Genomic DNA, 23992 nt, shown 5'->3' with positions numbered 1-23992 from the left:
TTAACCGCATATGCTGCAGAACTAAGCCCATTCGCCAATCCTTCAATCCCCATTGCAATTTGGAATCAAAATTAATGCCAAGAAATACAGCAGATTGCACTGGTTTTACCACCTCTCCGTTTAATTAAATATTTGCATCTATATTTTTGAAATTTGGCGCGTTAAATTAAATAAATTTGGTTTGATGACTATTTAATAATAAGTTATTGGCGCTAAAGCAGTACAAGATGTCATATAGAGCATTGTTTACTTCGTCATATAAAACTTGGTTTCGTTTCACTTTGAATATAAGCGAAGTGTCATCCGCAAACAATACCACTTTGTGTTTTTTTTCTACAAGGTTAGGTAGATCATTTATATACATCAGGAAGAGGAGGGGTCCAAGAATAGACCTTTGTGGTACCCCCATCCATACCAAGAGGAGTCACAGGAGATCTCCTTCCATTCACATCGACTCTCTGAATTCTATTATTTAAATATGAGATCAGAAGATCGAGCGCAGATCCTCTTATAGCTCAAGTTCAATCTGTTACTGTATATTGTATCGCAGTATGGGGTGGTGCTGTTGAATCAAGATTACTGGAAGTGGAAAGAGCAAAAAGAGCACTTTAAGCGACAAAGTTTCTCTACAGAACGCTTGTATCAGCTTTGTAACCTATTAACTGTCAGAAAGTTATATTTTGTACATTTTTTTTTTTTTTTTTTTATATTAATTCGTTCTTTCGAACAGGCTATAGCCAGGGGCCTTACTGCCTTGTCGTTAGTATTTTCATTTCTTTGGTATTTATTATTTTCACTATTTTGTTTTACAAAAAGTCCAATCCAGTTTTCTCATTTCATCTTACATTATTTCCATTTTCCTTTTCCAATTATGTATATTCGATAGCGAATATTTATAGTAGTTTCTTTCATCAAATCCAATCCAGTCTTAAAGTCATCAGTTATTTTACCATTTCCGTTAATGTATAATTCTCTAAAGAATATTTTCCATATTTTCCTTTTAGTAAGTCCAAATCCAGTAATATAGTCTCTAATAATTTTCCCCTTTTCTTAAAGTCAAATCCAGTGTAATTTGCATAACTTTTTAGAATAATACCTACCTATTTACATTATCTGTTCAGTTCGCGAATTGCGCTATGCTATTACTAGTTGTATATGTACAAGTTATAACGTATTTACATAATTATAAACAAATTTACAACGTATGTATCTACAAATTACAATGTTTTTACAGTACTACATACAAATTTATACAAGGACATATAAGTTGATGTGTCCTTTAATAGATCTATTACTGAGAGCGGGGTTATATTGGGTGCACCATATATTTCCAGTAGCTCATCCATCAGCACAAGGCGCTGTATGCCAAAGGACGAACAATCAAAAAAGATGTGATCCAGAGACTGATCTTGTTGCTTATTACAATGGTCACAAAAAGGAGAGGAGACAATTTTTTTGCGATGAAGATGAAAATTCAATCGATAGTGACCAATACGCATTCGTGTTATTGTAGTATAGAACTTTCTGTGAGCGTTATTTTTAAACTTACAAAACCAGGGTGTGCTATTAACGGGATTATCTAACAAAGTATACGAATGAGCCTTATTTTCAACTTCTGTACAATTGTACCAATATCTTCCCCAAAGAAGAGTCATACGCTGTTTTAGATTACTTATTATATCTGTATATGGTATGTTAATGTCTAGATCTTTGCAATCAGGATATAGGGATAGATCGGATATATTAATGATAGTTCTAGCTAGAAAATCAGCGCTTTCGTTTCCTGCTACTCCTATATGGGACGGGACCCAAACGAAATCCACTTTAATATCGATTAAACATAGTTCGAACCACAATTCCTTTATAGCAAAAATGATGTAATTGATGTTAGCACTCATTTTGTTATTTGACAAACTTTTTAACACACTCATACTATCACTAACTATTACCCACTTCTTATTAAGTTGATTTTGTTTCTTAATATCCTTTAAAGCAAAAAGAATAGCGACGGCTTCAGCAGTAAAAATACTGGCATATCTATTAATCTTAAAGCCAATACCCTTCCTAATTTCAGGAAGGTAGATTGCAAAAGAAACATTATTATTGTTTTTTGCGCCATCCGTATAAACAAATTTACAATTAGACCATTCTGACAATAATACATGAACCTCCTCTTTTGAAGTTAAATTTGGATCTATTACAACATTAATTGCAGAATATTTACATCGAAAAGAACCTGTATGGCAGGGAAGTATATCATTATTCCGATGAATATTTAAATCTTGTAGAAATTTAAAAAATGAAGAAAAATCTTGCAAGATAAACAACTGTCTCGGAAATGAGGACGATTGATAAGCAATAAGATTCTTAAGAAGATTGTTCGTCGGCAAGCTATAGAGCTTTTAAATAAATCTTTCTTTAAGATAACTAAATCTAATACACAAAGGAGGAAGGTTGGCCTCGATTTGCATAGCAGCTATTGGGCTAGTTTTAAGTGCACCCAATATTGTACGCATACATTTATTTTGTATTTTATCCAGACTATTAACAATTTTGCTGTCTGCAGCGAAACAATGAAAGCCATATTCAAAATGACTACGAATAAGCGATTTATACAAAATTAACAATATTTTAGGGTCCGCTCCCCACGACGTTGCACACAAAGATTTTAATACATTATAAGCTTTATTCGCTTTAATTATAACACTATCTGTATATTTTTTCCAAGAAAGTTTTGGAGTAAATGTTACACCTAGAAATTTTATGTCACATGAAATAGGCAGTGGAATGCCATTGTATAAAATGGGAGGCAATATGATGCGTTTACGACCAATCACAAAGACTTTTGATTTGGTTGGATTTACATTTAAATTAAGATAAGAAAAGTATTGATATAAATTTACAAGTGCTTTATTAATAGTAGCGGCTAAATTAATCAGATCAACTCCCGATACATAGACGACTAAGTCATCTGCATACTGTAGGTTTACTATATTTGGCCCCAAAATAAGGTTCAATCGTCTTATGTACATAATAAAAATTAAAGGAGACAATATTCCCCCCTGACAAACACCTAGAGAAGAAAGTCGTGGTCCATACAAATGTTTATTAAATTTTACATATACTTTTCTGTCAGTCAAAAAGGATTGCATCCAATTTATTATTTTACCCTAACATTGATAACTCGTCACAAAGCACGGCAATATTTACACTATTGAAGGCACCTGAGATGTCAAAAAATACAGACAAAAGATATTGATTACTTGCTAAACATTGATGCGCATCAAGCTGTAACTGCGCTATACTCTCCCTAGAAGACCGACCTTTGCGAAAACCAAACTGATTATTAGGCAAAAGACAATTTTGTTCTATAAAGAACTCGAGACGTTGTTTTAGAAGCTGCTCAAATATCTTCCCAACACAAGACGTGAGAGCTATAGGTCTATAAGAGTCAGGTAACATTTTATTTTTGTCTGGCTTTAAAACTGGGATTAAACAGTCTGTTTTCCATTCGGCAGGAATAGTATTCTCCTTCCATAGGCGATTAAGATTATTTAAAAAGATGTTGAGACTGTGGCAATTAAGTTTTTTGAGTAAAATATATGGAATGGTATCAAGACCGAAAGATGTATCTCTTCTAGTAAATAAAGCGGATTTTAGTTCTTGTAAAGAAAAAGGCTCTATCAAATATTTATTACTATCATTAACAACATTTACATAGTTAGTTAACTCATTTGATACAAAGTCAGAAGTATACTTTTGTAGAAAATCTGGAATCCAACTATCATTCAACACACTGTCAGGAATGTAAGTTTTGTTAAATTTGCGCATGTATTTCCAAATTGAAGACAAAGGAGTACAACGATTAAATGAATTGCACAAGCCTATCCAGCTATTTCTTCTTTCACTTTTTAAGATAAGTTTTTTTAAAGCCCGCAATCTCTTAAACTCCACATAATTTTCATCAGTGGAGTTGTTTTTAAAATTAATGTAACCATTTTTAGCATTTAAAACTGCTTCTGTACACCTCTGATTCCACCAAGGCAACCAAGGATATTTAAAAGATTTTTGTGAACAAGAACTAGTAACATTATTACTATTAGAACTTTTGGAAAACAGACAGCTAGGGATTGACTGCTTGGCAGCAGAAAGTAAAATATTACAAAAGGAATTAAAAGCATCTATTGAAGATAAAGTGTCAAATTTAACATCATCCAAATAAGAAACAACTAAGTTACTATACATATTCCAATTCACCTGCTTATAATTAGGGTGAGTGGGCAAATGTAGATTATTACATAATGTGTTTTGCAAACTAATACTATCACTACTTACTGCCATTTTTATTATTACAGGGAGATGATAACTACTGCCCAGAGGACTGTCAATAACTGACCAGTCACATAAAAGAGCCAAAGATGGATACCAAAGTCAAGTCAAGAGCATTAGGACGCCAAGATGGAGATCCTATTGTGGTAGCTTGACCATTATTCAGAATAACAAGACCATTCTCATCTATAACCTCTAAAACATCTTTACCTCGAGGCAATGTATCAACACATCCCCACAACATGTGATGAGCATTGAAATCACCTGCAAATATCATTGGCTCTGCAATGGACTTAATTAAACTGTTTAAATTGTTTTTATTAAATGGAGGATTTGAATTGGAAGGACTGTAAAAACTCACAATACTCAGTTCTTTGTTATTAATTTTAATTTTAATGCAAACATTTTGTAGAGCACTATCAAAATATGTATTTATGTTAGAAAATGTGATATTATTATGAATAAAAATTGCTACACCATTGTGTTTATTACCACAATCATTCCTTATTGTGTTATAGCCTTTTATTAAAAAATACTGATGTGGTTTTAACCAAGTTTCCGAAATTATAGCAATATGGATATGATTTTCATATAAAAACCTTGTAAAAATAAGCCTATTACTAATAATACTTTGAGCGTTCCACTGCACTATATTCAATGTATCCATAATAACAATTAACTAGATGTCTTTTTTCTAAAAGTGTTATTCAGAATTTCCTTAATACTATTTGAATTTATAGTTAACTTATCTTTATTCGTACAAATTTGTAAAACTGCTTCAACCAAGAGGTTCATAAATTTGTCAGATTTTATAAGATTGCTCAGGTGTGTGTCAATATACTTGGAGTTTAATTGAGGGAAAGCAGATTCATTGAAGAGATCTGAGTATCTAACACTACGGGACTTCACTTTGTTTTCTTCAATTTTTTGTTTTTTCAGAGGACAGGTAGATGAGATAGCTATGTGATCTCCACCACAGTTGGCACATTTTGTTAAAGTTTTTGGACACATTTTAAAATTGTGATTGTCAGAACATATGGAACAAACTTCATTGTTTCTACAAAATTTAGCAATATGGCCAAATTTCATACAGCGTAGACACTGTTTAATAGGGGGTACATATACATTAACCTCATGCCTCCAGTGATCAAGTGTTACATACTCAGGTAACAACGTTGATGCAAATGTGACTGCAACAGTTTGCGTTGGAACAAAGGAGACAACACCCTGTGGGTCCTTTACTCGCCGCATGAACCTTCTCACAGCAATAACTTTTTTACTCGATGCAATTAATTGATGAATTTTTTTGTTGGAGTAATCAGTGGGAACAGAAGTAAGAACTCCAGTGACCTCCGTTTCAGAAGCCGGAATTGAGGCAACCATCTCCAACTCGCTAAGTAACTTTTCATTTTTTTAAAATACATTCGCATTGTTAGGCAGGTCAAAGGTAACACCAACTTTAAAAGCATTAACGGACCTCAGGTGCAACACACCCGATACGCAATGCCTCCTGATTCCATTTGACAGACCCAACCTGTCCTTGTCTGATATTTTGACTTCACCCTGCTTGCGATTGAGAAATACAATAAATTCCTTCTTATTTGAATTTTCGTCGTACAACCTATAATAATTTGTCGCTCTATAAGGGGTATACTTCTCTTTATCCTTTCTTCTTACAATGAGACGTTCAGTCACCTCCGCGTCAGATACCGAGGATTCGGATAGGGGAAGTTCGTCTGCTGGTTCTGCGTCGCTCTGGCCGTTCTTCGGCCTTTTACCTGTACGCTTCCCCATGGGGAAGCGCACTTAACAATTTAAATATACAAAAATCGAATATTTATAAACCAGGATAAACAATTTACAAGTATGAAAAATATATGCACTATGAACAATTTTTTTGTATAAGCGCGCCTTCCTTCGTTCACTCGTTCCCGCCAAAAAAAAAAAAAAAAAAAACCTATATTTTGTACAATATGTTCTAAAATTGCATAAAACAATAACATACGATCCTAATATTGAACACAAACGAAGGAAAGACAAAGTTGCCTTTGTTACACCATTTAGGACGGAGTTCTATAGCATGCAGTATAAATGTCGTGCGGCATTTCTTTATAATAAAATAAATAAACAGTTACATATATATAATAGAAACGCCCATGAATGTAAAATTGCACTGATCGCCTGGATACTACCACTTAATTATGATGATACTGAGTTGCTCTTATGACACATACGCTAAAACACACATACACACACACAAACATACACACACACACGCACATTTAAAATATTATTAAGTTCTCTAAATATGTTATTTTAAGGCTAAGAAAGAGCAGAGTCTCCTGGCACAAGCATTCTTTTTATGCTTAAAAGGAGGTTTTTTACCACTAGTTATTATGGAGAATTTGTTAAAACTAATAAAGAATTTTATTATTTACTAGCTGACCCGGCAAACGTTGTTTTGCCATATAAAGTATAATTCACGCGATAGTTTTATAAGCAATAAAATATTGCCTATATTATAGCCTGTACATCATTTTGTACTATTGTCAATAGTTTTTGCAGCGCACGCAAAAATAGGTTTTCGATTTTACACCTTGTGTTACAAAATAGCAATTTTATTACGGATCCCTACTTCTGAAAAAAAAAAACATAGCCTATAGCCTTCCTCGATAAATGGACTACCCAACTGAAAGAATCATTCAAATCGGACCAGTAGTACCAGAGATTAACGCGTCCAAACAAACAAACAAACAAACAAACACTGCAGCTTTATAATATTAGTATAGATTATTATTATTATAATCAAAAGCCTTAGATAAATCACAGAAAATACCAAGTGCATTTTGTGATTCCTCCCAGGCCTCAAAAATATTCCTGATGAGTTCCCCTAGTAAAGCCAAATTGTTTTACATGAAGTAACTTTTAAGTGTTAAAGTGAGTAAGCATTTGGCTTAAAATATTTTTTTTCAAAATTTTACTAAGTGTCGGCAACACTGAAACAGGGCGATAGTTATTCGGGTCAGAAGTGATTCCCGATTTAAATATTGGTCTAATTGTACTATATTTGAGAAGGTCAGGAAACATGCCATGTTCAATACAGCTATTAAAGACTAGTGCTAGATCTGGTGCTATGACGTCAATAACTGAACTTATTATTGTTACAGATATTATACCCCATATATCAGCAGTTTTTTTCATTTCGAAAGATCTGAAAGGTTTATTTATTTCTGCTGGGCAACAACACTGAATTTGAAATTTTGTTTACATTAATTAACATTTTCCAAAAGAAGTGACTCAGCAACACTGGTGAGGAGACAAGAGTGCTTGAGATAGAAACTGGAATGTCAGAAAAAAAAATCTCAAAAGCAGAAGCTACTTCCTGCTCAGAATGGATTTTAGTATTGTTTGCAGTCTTTCGCTCGTTTCGAAGTTTCGTCCCGAAAGTCATTGCTTGACATTTCGAATTTCAAAAACCTACTCTAATTCATTTACGTTCCGAACGAAAATATGAAGATGACAGCTGTTTGTTTGGAATTTTAACGTCAATTTGACGAAATGTTTATATTCTCTTTGGACGAAACCAAAGATTTACCTTTTGATTTTCGTTTGTGTGTATTTTGTTCCAAATTGGCTTGAAATCGTTTCAAGAATGCTATTAATCGAGGCTGCTCTACGTGAAGAACATTAAGAACGTAGAAGAAACCGACGCCGTTTATGCAATCAATTTAATATTAGTGAAATTCCCGACTTAGATTTTGTAGGAAATTACAGAATAAAATAAATGTTACATAAGTAGGTAGGTAGGGCTGGTATTAATATTCCCGAGCTCACAGAGGATGAAATCTAATGTGAAAGAAGCAGGCAGTTTCAAGGTCGAAGATCATAAACTGCATTAGTACAACTGTTAGAAAGGATAAAGGTAGAACTTTATCTTACTTATTCCTTTAGTGGTGTTCCTATCTTTAGTGATATTTTAAAATAAGTTTCATTTTTGTTATTAATAAAAGAACAAAATTTATTGTCTGAAGCACTAATTTGACATGTATACATTGCGTCTGTAATAGATATTCTTGGTTGTCATTAGTTACTACCCAACGTTGGCATCAAATAGAACTATTCAAAGTAGTTGGATTAAAATAATGTTTATTACAATCATTCACCATTCGTTCACGAATATTGTCTATGGTTCCGAACTTCGTCGATGGGTCGCTATCGAAGCTTCGTTTAAATTGCGAAGTTTCGATTCGGACATAGAGAGTAGACCCCCGGGATTATTATAGTCCCCAATGGTCAAGAAATTTTCAGTAGGTGACTCAAGTAATATCTTTTGTAAATTTGAATTAAAACTAAGTAGGTAATGTTGCAAATTTAAAAGCGGTGGTAGGTAACACACACAGATATTTAGTAATGTGTGGTCTTTCAAATGTACTTTAATCCAAATATCCTCAAATTTACTTGCAAGATGTTGAAGTCTTTCCGCATTTAAAAACTTTCTGACGCCTATAAGAACATCTCACTCTTCATTTTTATGACGTTCAACTACGGATTCAGGTGTTGAGAAAAAACATAAGGTAGTATTGTTTGCGGACGACACTTCACTGATTTTCAAAGTGAAAAGACACCAAACTATGTATGATGAAGTGAACGATATTCTATCTGACATTGTGTACTGGTTTAGCTCTAATAACCTATTGTTAAATAGCAAGAAAGCGAAATATATATTAAAATTGCTGGAATCTGCTATATTTCTTGGCATTACTCTGGACTCCAAATGACAATGGGGCCCCCATATTGAAAGATTGGCGAACAGAATTAGTTCTGCAGCATGCGCGGTTCAAAATTTAGACAATTAACTGACATAGATACGGCGCGACTAGTATACTTTAGTTATTTTCATAGTATTATGTCCTATGGTATATTGTTATGGGAAAACGCTGCCGATATTAATACAATATTTGTGCTGCAGAAGAGGGCTATTCGCGCTATTTATAACCAAGGTCCTATAGAATCATTGAGAGCAAAATTCAAAGAAACATCTTCAGTTTAACATCTTAACTGTTGCTTATATATATTGATATATTCTTGATAATGTAATTAATGTATGTTCATAGGCACAAAAGTGAATTTGCTAGAAACTGTCATAACCATAATGTTAACACCAGGAACAGACATAAGCTTATAATGCCTACTACTCGGCTAAGTCGAGTTAGTAAGTCTTTTGTGGGGCGATGTATATGCTTTTACAACAAGATCCCAGAAAATGTTCAAAACAAAAGTATTACGTTATTCAAAAGAATTGTTAAAAAACGTTTGTGTGGTAAAGGTTATTATAACATAAATGGCTTTCTTAAATGATACCATAGATTGGGAATGGAGCAACCGCTCTCAGGCTATTAACACATTCAATGCCACCACGATTTTCTAATACTTCCCAGCGATGCCGCCCTATAAAAAACGCAAACATGCTAGGTGTGCTCGCGGCACTGCAGGATGGAATTACGTAGCACGCTAGGCGTGTTCACCGGCACTGTTAAGAGGTAAAATCAAAGAAAGCGTTATTTCGGCTTCAACCGTGTTTATTGATCAGTCTTTCTCGAGTTACTGAAGAGATATTTTGTTTTTAGCAGTGTTTGTGCTTTTGAAAGTTAAATTATGGCAGTTAGTAGATTCCAAGGTAAGTATTTATCGTAATTTGATCAGTGAATTTCAACCTTTGGTTACTTATTTATGATTTTTTAGGGAAAACAAAATATGTGCAAGAAACAGTGGAATATGATGATGATGCGACGCAAGCAGATAGCCCACCCTCACAAAAACGCCCAAAAGTAGGAGGTGAGCCGATAACATATTTCTCTTATCTTGTCTTAAAACTTTTAGTGCACTTATTGTGACGTAGTGGATTAGTGTTAAATTGTAAATCATTCGGTCGGTACCTGGTACCTACTTTATGATATGCAGGTACCTATAGATAGCACATTATATTGTCAATATTAACGTATTTCATAAGGTTTTTGAAGCAGCACCGCAAGTAATTAACCGCATCAATTTTACACAAAAGAATTAAGGAACAAAAAGATTCTTAAAAAACCGACGATTGTGTTTGAAAACATTATTTGCACTGTTATATATTATCGCTAATAACACAATAAACAAGCCGTGCTGACTGCTGACGCATCTATTGTTTTACAAATAGGCTGATAACATTTCAACTCCAGATGTTTAAAACGTTACAGGAATCTGTCTACAATTCTAAGAAGTTTAGATTTTAATTTGGAGACAGTAAATGTTTTGAACTTATTGTTTATTAAATACTAGCTTTTGCCTGCGACTTCGTCCGCATAGAATAGTTAATGTCGTTACGTTACGTTAGTATATTTTTGGTTTTTTCGCCTAATTGTTTTTTTTTTTAATAAAAATGACATTTATTAAAAGTTATAGCCACTTTATACGACTTTAAATAATTGTTGATCATTATTTGCTTTCAGAATACATCGCGAACGCATCAAGCTCACCGAACTCATCGCAAGATTATTTACAGAACTACAAGATGTACCTTACTCCCAAAAATGGACATATTCGCAACAAATGGATGAATATGACAAAAAGGATGTAAACACCATGACTGACGGAAGACCAACAATTACTAAATATAAAGAAATTGGTACCATGACTGAACCAGGGTTGACTTGTAACAACAATACTAATATTGAAATTCGATGCAATGAATATTTCGGAAGTGTTGTAGCATGCGAGCTAGCAAATTAAATTAAGGATACCAAATTCTTCACAAGGACAAGCTGTGCTCGTCGTAAAAACAATCACAAAAGTAACACTAGTCGGGGTCTTTGCAAGAGTAATCACAAGGTCCAATAACACTAGCGGGGGTCTATGCAAGAGAAATCACAAGGTCCAATAACACTAGCCGGGGTCTTTGCAAAAGCAATCACAGGGTCCAATAACACAAGCCGGGGTCTTCGTAAGTATAAACGTAAATCCAGTGAAAGGAAGAGATCGTAGGAAACATCCGATGTCGAACACTTCGAACACTGATGTAAGGAGCTATACTAATGTTAAAGACTTGCTGCCCGTGGTGCAATAAAACGTGGGAATAGGACGCCGCCTGTTGCGCTCTCTGTTACAGACCTTACGGCAGGCATGGTAACGTCCCAATGTGCGGCTCACCTAATCTTTTTATGACACTCGGGTTTGTTTTATTACCAAAAAAATAATTGGCAAGCAACTGAAGTAAATGGTATTCCTACTAGGGACTTTATTTATAAACGATCGCCAAACGTATCTAATATTAGCAGTGCCCCGCGGTTTTACCCACGTCTTACGGGAACCATTTACTTTTTAGGGATAAAAAGTAGCCTATAGCCTTCCTCAATAAATGTGCTATCAAACACCGAAAGATTTTTTCAAATGGGCCCAGTTATTCCTGAGATTAGCGCGTTCAACCAAACAAACAAACTCTTCAGCTTTATAACATTGGAATAGATCCTGGGCAGGGTTTTGTCTTCTTCCGATGAATGAAAAGATATTGGTGAAAGAGAGAGAAGGAAACAGATCCGAGTTACACAACAGCTGATAAGCGTTTATAATTAGGTACCTAAAGGGGTACATTATAGGTAAATATTTTATGCAATTTATTTTATCTTTTTTGTTCAACCTAAGTGCCAAGGAATAAAATAAATGATAACTTATAAAAAATATTCTATATTTTATTATTGGCATTATAAATGTAGTAAATTGACCTAATAATATAAAAGATTGAGAACTGCTGGAGATGAACACGCCTGGTATGTTCGCGGCATTACATAATAGATTATTTTTGATGAACCTTAAAAAAATATCAGATCCTGGAACCACTTCAGAATACTTTAGCTTACGGCAGAAAGTTTATGCTCAGAGTCTTTCGGACAATAATATTGTCTAATCTTTGAGATATAGATGAAAAACGGTGAGCACGCCCGGCGTGCTGGCGGCATGCAGATAAGAATTAGTGTGGACACGCTAGGCGTGTCAATGGCACTGAATGTGTTAATAATAAGTTAAATTGTACAAGATTACTTTGAAACATATTTTTTGATAAAAAAAGCCCGCTGAGTTTGTTGCACTTATTCTTCTCAGGCCTGAGGCATTCAGTTTGGAATGGGTGGTAGTTTTTATTACTTTCAATATGTGATTTCACATCTTATTTGAATAAAAAATATTTGAATTTGAATTTATGGATAATAGTGCTGTTACGATCACGGCGACACACATCATACCTGTCCAACAGCTTAACATCGAAAACGCTGTTTTTAAGATTAGTTTCTTACAGAAACTAATTATGTTGATATTTGGCATTAAGATTAATTAATAGATATTATTTAAGTAAAATTCTGAAATTTTAGTTCTTATTCTACTAAAGTTTTGATAGTTTATTAGAACCATTTTAAAATCTTTATATCCTAAAAGTTATTGAGTTTATACAAACAGAAAAAAGCCTGATCACTCCATTTTTTGAGAAATCTCAATTTTTTACTCTAATGTGAGTCATCTTTTGTCCGGAGATACATATTACCGTGGCTTACCCAACAGTGTTTGTAACCTTTTTTCTTTCCGAAAATTTCTAGCCGCTTAGTGTAAGTAGTAACTTTATTTTAGGTGATACGTGTTCCGAGACATGGTTGTTATCACCAGGGATTCCCAGATACGTTCAGCTTATATTGTGTGTGATTCTTATTGAAGCGATGCACAGTAGACAATACTGTGTCCCTTTGACGTGGCGAAGACAGTGTTAAAAGAATATTGCGTGGTCGATTGGATGTAGCGTTAATTTTGACAACGCGACGACACGCTCGAATATCATTGTCACTCATGCAATTCCTTCCATAATCTCAAGTAGATAGCTAGGACATTTTCATTTGTTGATACAACATCGTTTTTATTCGATAATTACTAATATTTTTTGATCTACCTGTACAGACATCAAAAATAAAAAAAATGCGCTTCAAAGATTTTCAAATTTTATTATGTAGAGTTCAGGAATAATAAATTAAAGCAAGATTTTTTGGTATTTTTGAATATCCTGGCGTTGATTTTTACCTTTCTGCTAGTTGCTGTAGACTTATTTAGAAACCTTAGTCCTCAGTTAGACTGAAGTACCTAGACAAATTAGTTCGAATAAAACGCTTATCAATTTCTCAACACATTTTTATTAATATTGTCTTTATAACTTAGAAACAATAAAAAATTACTTATATATTTTAATAAATACTTAAACCTAATTTGTAAGTATGGAATTTCATCAAAGTGAACCAACTTGAGAGTTTTTTACTTATTTCATTACATTATTATATATACTATAAGTAGATTTCATGCTGGGCCAATCATATAAATTATGCTTGATAATAGATAGGTTCTTTTAGACTAGATTAAAGCTTCCATCAAATCTATTTGCATATTATCCATATACAAAAGAATCAAAGAAATATTCAATTCTTAGAACGAAAAATATTTTTTAAATATCATAAGGCTGTCTCTAGTGTCGTTGGAGAAGTTTTACCCCCATCAGGAGATAATTTGCTTCTCACGACACTTACGTTGGGCGAAGACTGTTTAAAAGAAGAGAGATGTGGTACAGGATTTTCATGAGGACTACTAAAAAATTCTGCACGCTTTGCCTGCATTATTTCAGTTCTTGATAATACCGGTTGTTTTACGCATTCTGTGTTTAAAGGAAACACACAATGTTCAAGTGAATCATTTAAATTAACTTCAGATTCGAGATTATTCTCATTAATTGGTATAAGGTTTCTACGAGCTCCGAAGTGCTGATTAGTAAAAATAGGAACTGTTTTTGACGGTGGGTTTGGAGATGTGTCATGTTTTTCACCAGAACTGTTAGAATTTTCGTCTTCATTGTACGCTTCAAGTATTGGTGTTGATAGAACATCTGATCGTGGACTTGAAAAGCGCCACTGTGATTTAGGTGAAAGTAGTATTTTAGGAGCATTTTTATGCTCTTTCAGAAGAGCGTTAGCTCTTCCGGGCGATAAAGGTTGGTTAACAGATCTAATAATTTTCCTTTGCGCGTAAGTTTTTGGTGATCCACTTAAATCAAGTATGTTAACATGAGATCTATTTGACGGTGGAGTCATTGGTGTCTGACCCTTTTCCTTCGATAATTTTAACTGTTCCACTGCGGAGAGCTTATTAGATTTAGCTTGCGGATTAAGAGTATTTAATTTGACACTATGCTGTAGTAATAACTTCTTAAAGTCCATTCTTGAAGTCTGTGGCAAAGGGCCATGGCGATCTGCACATGTTGACTCTTGCTTATGAAAACCAAATGTTGTTTGGGATTGACCTAAGGGTTTAAAGTTAGGTGACCAACTAGCTCTGCTCCTTGCATCACCCAAATAACCAGTCTCTGGGTGACGCTGTGTTCCTTTTCCAGAAAGAGATGTCTCAGAATTCACAGGTGATAAACTTATGTTTGATAACGCGGGTGATTCGGCTCTTTCGGGAACTTCTTTAATATTAAGCTTCTTTTTACTTTTGTGAATAACTGCATACAATTCTTCGTTTGTCATTGTTGATTTAACTGGTGACAGAAGTTTAGAATTTAAATCTATAACATTCTCCTTGCTTGTTGGCGTAGAAGATTTAAACGTACTAGGTATTCTGGGATCTATTGGGGAAATTCGTATTGTGTCTTCATTATTACTGATTTGTTTATCTAATCTTGTTACACAAATCTCAGGGTAATTTGGTAACTCTTGCTTGCTTGTTGTGAGCTTCGATCTTGCCTGCTGTTCTAAAGTCATGCGATTCGGAAGAGTCCAAAATTGTCTTTGTGGTTTTTGTGTAACACTTGACCTATTGTTGTAAGTGTCTATACCGTGTCTATTATTATTTTTTGGTAAGATGGTAGAACTAAGAGCATTTACATTCAAAGCACCATCACGATTTATAGTCGACAGTCCGTTAGCTGAGGGTTTGTCAGCAGTTGAATGAAGATAGCCTGAAATGATAACATTTTTTTTTTTTGTACAAGTAACTAAATAATAGTATTTATATTAAAATTGTTAGCAGATCAACAATAAAATACATATTTTTTATTTAATATTAATAAAAAACTCATAATACATGAGGTTTATGCTATAAGCCAAGCAGAATAGCATTCTACAGAGTGCTTAAAATAATAAAATCCTAAAGAGTTTAATTCACTAATAATACTTTGAAGTCACAAAAATATTTCATGACCTAATGAAATGAAACAAAAAAGAAACAAAGCATTGTTCAAGTTTAACTAGGACCTGGGTTAATTAAAATCATGCTTATATCGTCAGCTGCAAGTTACTTATCATTTTATTTTATTTTGACATGGATCCAGTCACCTTATAGTATCATACATGTTGGCAGTGCATGGCATTCTAGTCTTTATGAAAAATAAATAAATATGTAAGTCACAGTACACACGAATTGTTACAGAACTGAACCCTACCCAAACAGTTAGTTATTTGTTAGTAGATATAAGAAATTTGGTTAAGGGTTAGAAGGGTTAAAATAAAATATGGCATGGAGCATGCTAAAAAGCAACAATAATTTACCTTTGAAGAGGTTGACGGTAATGTCGAAACCGTTCGAAGATTTCTTGTTCACTGTGTAAAAGCGATGTTTTGTTTTAGAATTTTTATCTTTGATGCAATTTGAGATATTACCTACACAAAATTAGTAATGTTATGTGTGATGATCACCGCGCGTGACCCGTGCATGTGTTATTTACAATTTTATCTACACCCATGCTTTAAATCCTCTATTAAAGATTCTGAAACAGTTAGTTTATTGCCAATATTAAAACACCCAATGTTCTAATAACCATTACATCATCCAAACGAGTGTTGTAATGTTGTACTGAATTTCATAACAACACTCCTATGTTTTTTTTTCGATCCCTTCATGCTCAAAGTGTTTCAACAGACAGCCACATTCTTATTGCTCGATGCGTGGTATCTGTATGAATTTCAAAAAAGAACATTTTCGTTTACGCGTGTTCCACACTATCAGTATGTCGCGCGCCGTAAAAAAAAGTAGGTTATTCGAATCCCTGCCATTTTTCTTCGATATTTTTATTGTTTTGTTTACAAAAAATGAGCTATTCATTTTAAACGCTGTAAAATAACATTATATTCGAGTGAATTTTAATTATTGAAGTATACAAAATGTAAATTACTACTAAAATAAATAATTGTTTCATTAATACTTAGTTTATTTGTATATAATCAGTTATGAATGATATTAGGTTACTACTAGGACTGGTGTTTTGGTGTTAGCAGTAAGCTAACTGTTCCAGAACCTTTTCGAGGATTCATATTCTGGGTGTAGATAAAGTCTTGTATGCAACTGTTGATAATTAGGTATTAAAACACTCATCCACATTCGTGTTTTAATACCCCTTATTACACAACAGTTGCATAAATAACTGTTACAGTATTAGATATTTTATTTATTTGAACTGTAAATATATTGAGTCCTTATTACTAACTGATTAAGTTCTGTTAAATCTGTTATGTGGGTATTTTAACAGCACTTTTAATGTGATATGTTCAGTGCACGTGAAGATGATAAGGTAAAGGGTGAGAGAAGGAGTGAAAATAAATGAACAGTGCGTTAATTGATAAATTTTCTATTAAAACAAATATTTACAAAAACACAAAAAGAACACACAGAGTATCACACCATGCACTTACACACATTATGATCAATAAAGCTGTGCATATTGCTGTGAAGCCCATGCATTGATTTTATAAGTCGATATGGAGTATTATTATACAATAATAAAAGTGACAAATGTGTAGTATAAGTTTCATACTACATAGTTACATAAAACTAATCTAAAACACGACTAAAAAAGGCAAGGAAGACGTATTTAAAGCTAATTTACTTAAATATTGGACGGAATCCGAATTTATTTTCTCCAAAGAGACCACCTAATAATAATACAATAGAATAATTTATTACTACAATAAGCGTATTTAAGATGGGTAACAAAAGAGTCATTTTTTTACCATATTTCAGTACCATGGTCAGATTCTGATAAAGACAATATCCGTGCTCTATGTAAAGGGGAATCTACAGGTACAGTTACTTTACTTGGCGTGAGTGGACACGAAGGAGGTGAATGAAGAATGCATACATTGTCAGGATCAGAATCTAATATGGCTGTCAGCACATCCATAGCAATGTCTCTATTATTCGGTATTGAAACAGTGTGTCTTTTAGTTACAGGAGTTGTTAATGGACTGAAATTTAAAGCAGATAATTCAGACTCAAATTTCTCGTCGTCGTAATAAGATTTCTTATCCAAGCATTCACATTTATTAATATTATCAGAAACAGACCTCTGTTTCTGTTTTGCTTTAGGTGATACAGTCGCTGGGTAATTTATTTGCTCGCGAAGTAAATCTGCAGCTAATTCTGCCTGAATCATCTCTAGAGAATTTATTTTTTTATCATTATTGCTAAAACCCTCAAGTTTTAATAATTTTTTTATGGGCATTAAAGGAGAGTTGGCTAGTTTATAACTATCACTACGTTTAATTTTACTGATTGATTTAAGATTACCATTTTTAGCTATAAGAGTCATCGCGTTTTCATCATTAGGTTTACTAGAAAATATTCTCAGGACTTCAGCTAGTTTTTTGTTACTCGATGCATTCCCATTATTATCACCTTTACCCTTAAGCATTATTGGAGTTTGGAAATTGGGAATGAAAGGTGTAATTTCTTCGCTTACACTAGGGGATCGCTCAACACTTTCTACAGTAGAACAAACGGCAACAGTGCTCCGTAAATTTGAGTTAAAATTCTTACCTGTTACATCATCTTTTGATGGCGACAAGTTGACACCCTCCGCATCATGTATATTTACATAAGCTCCTGTTCTAGTTATAGCATCCACCACTCTTGGAAGATCTGAATGTTTATTGGCTATTGATACATTATGATTATTATTGGCAAGAGTGCGTGTTTCAGCTAATGGTGTAGCAGTTATTATAGTGCTCGGCTTTGGGGGCGGAAAAGCTACAAATTCTGTAGTTATAGCGCCATGCGGTTCTAAGGGAGCTTTTATTATCATTTTACCAAGTTGTGGTGATGTTGGTTTGCTAGAAGTCTGTGGAATTTCATACGGAAAATTGGTTTCATCGGATACTGTTATAACATCTGCATTTTCTCTTTGTATGATCATAGTTGTAGGCGATATCTCTTGTACAAACGGCCCTGGTTCAAAAGTTGTATGGGCGCCTTTTTTTCTTTTTAATGTATCGGAAGAATATATTACTTGGCCATGTGAATCAAGTGTTACTTTAGCTCCTTTTCTTTGAATCTCTTCTAAAGACTTTGATGGTTTTTCTTCTAAACCATGGTCTAAATAATCCTTGCTCTCAGTTAAACAATTGGGGAGCTCGTTCAGTGATACATATTCTGTTTCTGGTTTTCCTGATAGCACTGACTGTAGATTTTTTCCAATAATGTCTGTGTTTGCATATGTCCCTCTATTTAAACACATTTTTTGGTTATTATTTTTGACATCAGCTATAGTTACATAGTCTCCTGTATCAAAAATATAATTGTCATCTGTTTCTTTAGCTACGGGAGATTTTTTGTGAGTCAACTTATGCGGCAATACACCTTTCAGTTTACACATCAAATTATTAAACGGCTGCAACGATGACTTTTGAGTCTTAGGTATTTTATACCCACCGTTTATTTCTTTAATCTTATCGTCTGATGGCAAATCTAATTTAGGCCTACTTGATTTGAAGTTCTCAGATTTCATATCATCTTGTAATTTATTATTAACTTCTGATCCCCTAGCAGTCGCATCGCTTTCGTCGTCAGAATTACTAGGAGTTATTACGCACATCGATGGAATACGTGAACTGTTGATAGTGGTTTTGTATCTTATTCTTTCAATTCGATCAGTTCCCTCTAAATCAGAAGATTCTGAGTAGTCGTGTTCTGAAAGACTATTTTTTCCATGAGCACTGGATACTGAATCTTCAATTGGAGAACTTGAGGTATTATGACCAGAGTCTGGGGAACTTGTGCCAGTGCTCTTTTTTGTACTTTCTATGTCGGTTTCTGTATGTACTTCAGCAACAGCAGTTATTTCTCTATGATTTCCTATAGATTTTGATACAGTGACGGTGGACGGTGGTACATTATTAATTTCAGGCGAAGATTGGTTATAAATATGTTTATCTGCGTAAGACTTCATAGCATTGTAACGTAAACTGCTGAATGGGGATTTACTATATGAATTCGAACCTCTATCCAAACTTGCATTGGCACTATGCACACTGTTATTTCTGCTGCGATTTATTTTTGATAGTGAACTTTTCCTTTCTGGCACTGTAGGACCTATAGCCAAAGATCTATCGCTCCCTGCCGCCATAAGCGTGGTACATACAGTACCTGCCGAGCTGGTGGTAGTACTAGTTGAACCTTTTCCAAACAGTTCATATTCATTTTCAGCTGTTAAATTCTGGCTAGTAGAAGAATTTGATAACGCATTGGAAGTGTGAAGGGGCGTACTTGGTGACAGATCTTCTTCCTTTAAGGTTTTTAAGCCGGAATCCATGTGGAATGATGTATAGTATCCTTCAGTATCACACGAAAATTCAGAACTTGTTTCTAGATCTTCATGCAAGTCATGAATTATGTCAGGAGTGAGAGTGCCTTCACTTGTAACACTTCCAGAACCAGAAGTATTAATGAATCTTCGCCTACTGATTATTGAACTAGGTGGAGCATGATGATAATTAAGTGAATTGTTCGACGTTCCAGCTGAAGTTGTACTTTTGGGGGGTACGGTTGTGGTTGTTATTTCAGAACCAATACTTGTTCTACCAGATTCCGAACTAGCAGACCAATTTCCACTCGACGAATGTGGTTCTTCTTTGCCTAATCCAGTTCGTCGCAATCTTCTTTGTGTTGACGTAGCTCTTAATTTAACTCCATTATTTATAGTTGCAGTTGTTTGTGTATTGCATGGGACGCCTATACTCTTTTCAGAAGATGAATATGAGGCGCATCGTTGATGAGATCTTCTATCTTCTTCACTTGGTCTTTTCTTTCTCAACGTTACTGTTTCTTTGATATTAACTTCTTCAGTTTTAATCGGAGAAATCGACTCTTTATTCTTTTCTAATTTAGCAGCATCTTTGAAACTATCTCTACTCGCGCTTGGGGATCTTCCTATCATTTTAAGTCTATTTTTACCCCATTGTTTGAGGCTATTGAAGTGTCCTTTTTTTATCACCGGATCAATAGAACTCTTAAGAAGATCGCTAGACTGAGACCGTACAACACTGCTATTTTCCATTTCTTCAGAGGCCACAGCGTTTGAAGTATCACTATGATAGAACAAACCAAGCAAAGCATTAGTCACACGCCAAAGGCAGTTGGTATGATCTTTAAGGATTTCTGCTTAGTCTTGTAACAGCAGAAGCCTTTAAGATATTTAATTTAAAATTATTATTTTGAAGCTAATAATAATCGCACTATTAGTGTTGTGCATAAAAAATAAATTAAAACAGTTAACATTATATGAGTGAACAACGACAACAAAGAACAAAGTTTTATTATGACAAAAGCACATAATATTTTGTTATCCACAAGTGCTCTAGATTTAAATTTGAAAAGCTATCCACACGTTAAGGTGATTTTAATTTTTATATCCAATTTTAGATTACATTATCTACACAAATTTCAATTAGTTGTTTTGTATCAGAGAAGTAAACAATTTAAATGGTTTATTATTTGATGCATTTCATGAGATATGAATAAAATGTAAATATAAGTTGAGTCCTAGATAATGTAACCTGTGGTAGTATAGTGCAGACTAGAAGCTTACCCAGCGATAGCCTCTCTAAGCTCTTTCTGATCAGTGCCCGAAATGGTGTTTCGTCTTTTACCCCGTGGTTTTCTGTTACGAGTCCGCCGCTTCACCGTGTCGGTCTCACCTGAGCCTGTTTCTATGTGAAGTGACTTTCTAGAAGTGCACATCCTGTCGAAGAACTTTCCGGACGTGTCTATTGCAACTAATTCTGGAGTGAACCTGAAATTATTAAATTTGTTAAATTTATATTTTTATATTCTCATTTCATTTTTATAAATGACAGATTTAAAGCTTTTACACCTAGCGGTAAAAGTATTCGTATACATTAAATAAAATCAGCTTAGGTGGATGAATGCTCTGTCAGAAGAATATCAGCTAGAATGTGATGTTAGACATGGAGGTAACCGGAGGTCCCCGTTTTCTTTAATTTTCTTTAATCTTTAAGTGAATCACTTGATTGAGGAACTGAGCAGTACTCACGTTGAATGCCACATAGATGAAACCTGTTGTTTTAGAGAAGATTATCTTCTGTTGTAATATCAATCGGAGGACTTGGGAAGCTTATTTCTATTTGTGGGACATATGCTGCGGCTCACGGCTTAAAATATAACTCATCAAAGAATGAAGTTATAGAAAGTTATAGAAGTTGAAGAAAAATAGGGTCCATAGGAGTGAAAGAGGTCAGTACAGTACCTTACTTCTAAAAGACTCGACTGATTTCTATAATAATTATGTAAGTATCGAAATATTATAATATCCGTTAAAATATTCTAGATTCTTACTTAGAGGCAATGATTCGCAGTTGTTCTTCAGGACTCGGGAGCCGGTGGTCGATGGGTTCGTCGTCGCCGGAGCCACACTCCGATAGCTCGTCTGGAGTCAGCGTGACGCTGCTCACGATCCTCATGGATGCGTCAGGAAGGACTGTCACGTCTCCCATGGCTTCACGTGAAGTCCATTTGCGCAGCTGCTCCACCACTGTCGGCTGGGGATATTGAAACACAGTGCTTCTTATACAATCAATGTTAAAATTAAAAACAGCTTAGTTGAACCATGACTTTGTTGGAGTTAGCCACGGACTGAGGAAAAACGAGTCTGCAAGACATTTGAGAGTCACTTCATGCTCTCTTTTAACACAAAACAAATCACAAAAGCGTTTCCGGCCTTAAGCGCTCATTCACACCAGAGACTTGTTCGTAAACGTCCGTTAAACGTTAAAACGCGTTGAAATAAAACTAAATAAGAACTTGAAAGTTTGTTAACAAGTCAAGGTCTTTAAAACTCGATGCTGTTTATCGAACAGTTGTTTTTTAAAGACATCAATGTGATCATCAGTCATAGGACTCAGGTGCCTTCAAGCATAGAGCTCTTGACCCCTGGGTTTGCGGTTGACTCTCCATTCCCATCACATGGTTTTTTGCGCATTTGCCCTCTCTCTATAAAAAAAATAGGTAAACGACTGACCCTGACCATCCCTGCAACTTCCCGCTAACTCCATACCTAAACGCTTCAAATTGAACTTATATCGATTTTGAGCTAAAAAATATCATTTGTGTTATTTTGAGCACTTCGAGCTCAAAGACTTACCTTTCTATGTTTTTTAGTTTACGATCTTAAATTCGTCTGATAAAAGTTGAATAAAACCCTATTTTATAATTTTATAAACCACACTTAGTTTTGAAGGAATAAACCGATTTTCACGCAGTTTTCAGTAGATCGGTAAAGCCGTTTAAAAACTATTCCAAAAAAAAAATATTTAAAAAATTATTTTTATCGTAGTTGTTTTGAGATTTCTCATAATCTACCTTTTCAAATTGTATTAAAAGTCTCAGTTTGGTCAAGTCCTTTCGAATGCCAACACACAGACACCATCCTAAACGTCAGCAACGCTTCCTAGGACCTTAAAACGTCGAGATCTGATGAAAACTCAATTTTAGAAAAACGGGGTAAAACCAATAAGTTAAAATCTTTCACTATCCCGGTATAACCGAGGAAGTTACCGTTGCATCGTTGCTTTTGCAGGTCAAATATTTCATGTACATACAAAATCAAATCAAAATCACTTTATTCATATAGATTAAGGAAATGTCCCTTATGAATGTCCAAAGTTTTTATTTCTTTTTATTTTTATTACCACTTCGAAAAAGGTTGATCTTTTATGAGAAGTGACAAGAAACTCATTGCCACTCTTTTTACTCAATATTTACAACTTCAAACTGTACTCCTACCTACCAATGTACAAAAACAGTTTCCGTCACATGGTATTTGATTTATGGTGTGTTCTCCTGTGCTGGTAATCAGTGGCATGATTGAACAGGTAAACAAGTAGAGCGTGACTTACAATTCTGGTTTCTATATCATCAACCCTGCTGTAGACGCGTCTCCTCTTGGTGCTCAGCACAGGGGTGCACAGCAGGAAGGGGGAATGCTGGGAGTCTTTCCTCAGTTGCTCGAGTATCTGAGCTGAGATTCTGTCGGTTGTCGCCCTCTCGTACAGCTTGCGTAAACTGGACGGCCTGGAATCAAGAGGTTGTGTGGTTAACTTAAAATATCTACCTAATACGATTCATTTAATCAGCGTTTTGATTTTCACTTACTGAAGATCCCAGTAACGCTTTGTTGAACTATATAAGATATTTTACTTTATTAAATAGCATATTCAACTAGACTAAGATTTAATTTTTACAAAGAATCACTGTAAAGGTAAACGCCTGCATTTTAATACTTTTATTAAAAAATTTTTTTCAACACAGTTGTTAAGCAAGG

General features: G+C 34.4%; 1 protein-coding gene and 1 long non-coding RNA gene across 5 annotated transcripts in view; one reads left to right on the top strand and one right to left on the bottom strand.

Moving 5' to 3' along the window:
- The first annotated feature begins 3258 nt into the window (after window positions 1–3258).
- LOC126967268 (uncharacterized) lies at window positions 3259–4425 on the top strand. The gene is made up of 3 exons (XR_007729950.1): window positions 3259–3455; window positions 4005–4272; window positions 4356–4425. It is a non-coding gene; the product is annotated as an uncharacterized LOC126967268 (long non-coding RNA).
- Window positions 4426–13509: 9084 nt separating this feature from the next.
- The window catches only part of LOC126967137 (uncharacterized), a 132407-nt gene continuing 121924 nt past the window's right edge, over window positions 13510–23992 (bottom strand). The window contains exons 3-8 of one of the 4 annotated variants that reach the window (XM_050811570.1): window positions 23568–23742; window positions 22009–22211; window positions 21242–21445; window positions 18196–20741; window positions 15933–15983; window positions 13510–15343 (exon numbers count right to left, since the gene is read on the bottom strand). In XM_050811570.1, coding sequence (XP_050667527.1) covers window positions 13845–15343; window positions 15933–15983; window positions 18196–20741; window positions 21242–21445; window positions 22009–22211; window positions 23568–23742 — 4678 coding nt within the window. In that variant the 3' untranslated portion in view covers window positions 13510–13844. Of the gene's footprint in view, window positions 15344–15932; window positions 15984–16993; window positions 20742–21241; window positions 21446–22008; window positions 22212–23567; window positions 23743–23992 lie in introns of those variants that run through there. The other 3 variants (XM_050811571.1, XM_050811573.1, XM_050811572.1) reach the window with 3 other exon arrangements.

This window comes from Leptidea sinapis, chromosome 12, assembly GCF_905404315.1.
Source record: "Leptidea sinapis chromosome 12, ilLepSina1.1, whole genome shotgun sequence".
NCBI lineage: Eukaryota > Metazoa > Arthropoda > Insecta > Lepidoptera > Pieridae > Leptidea > Leptidea sinapis.
Note: the sequence above shows the minus strand (reverse complement) of the source record. Positions and strands in the feature narration are given on the sequence as shown.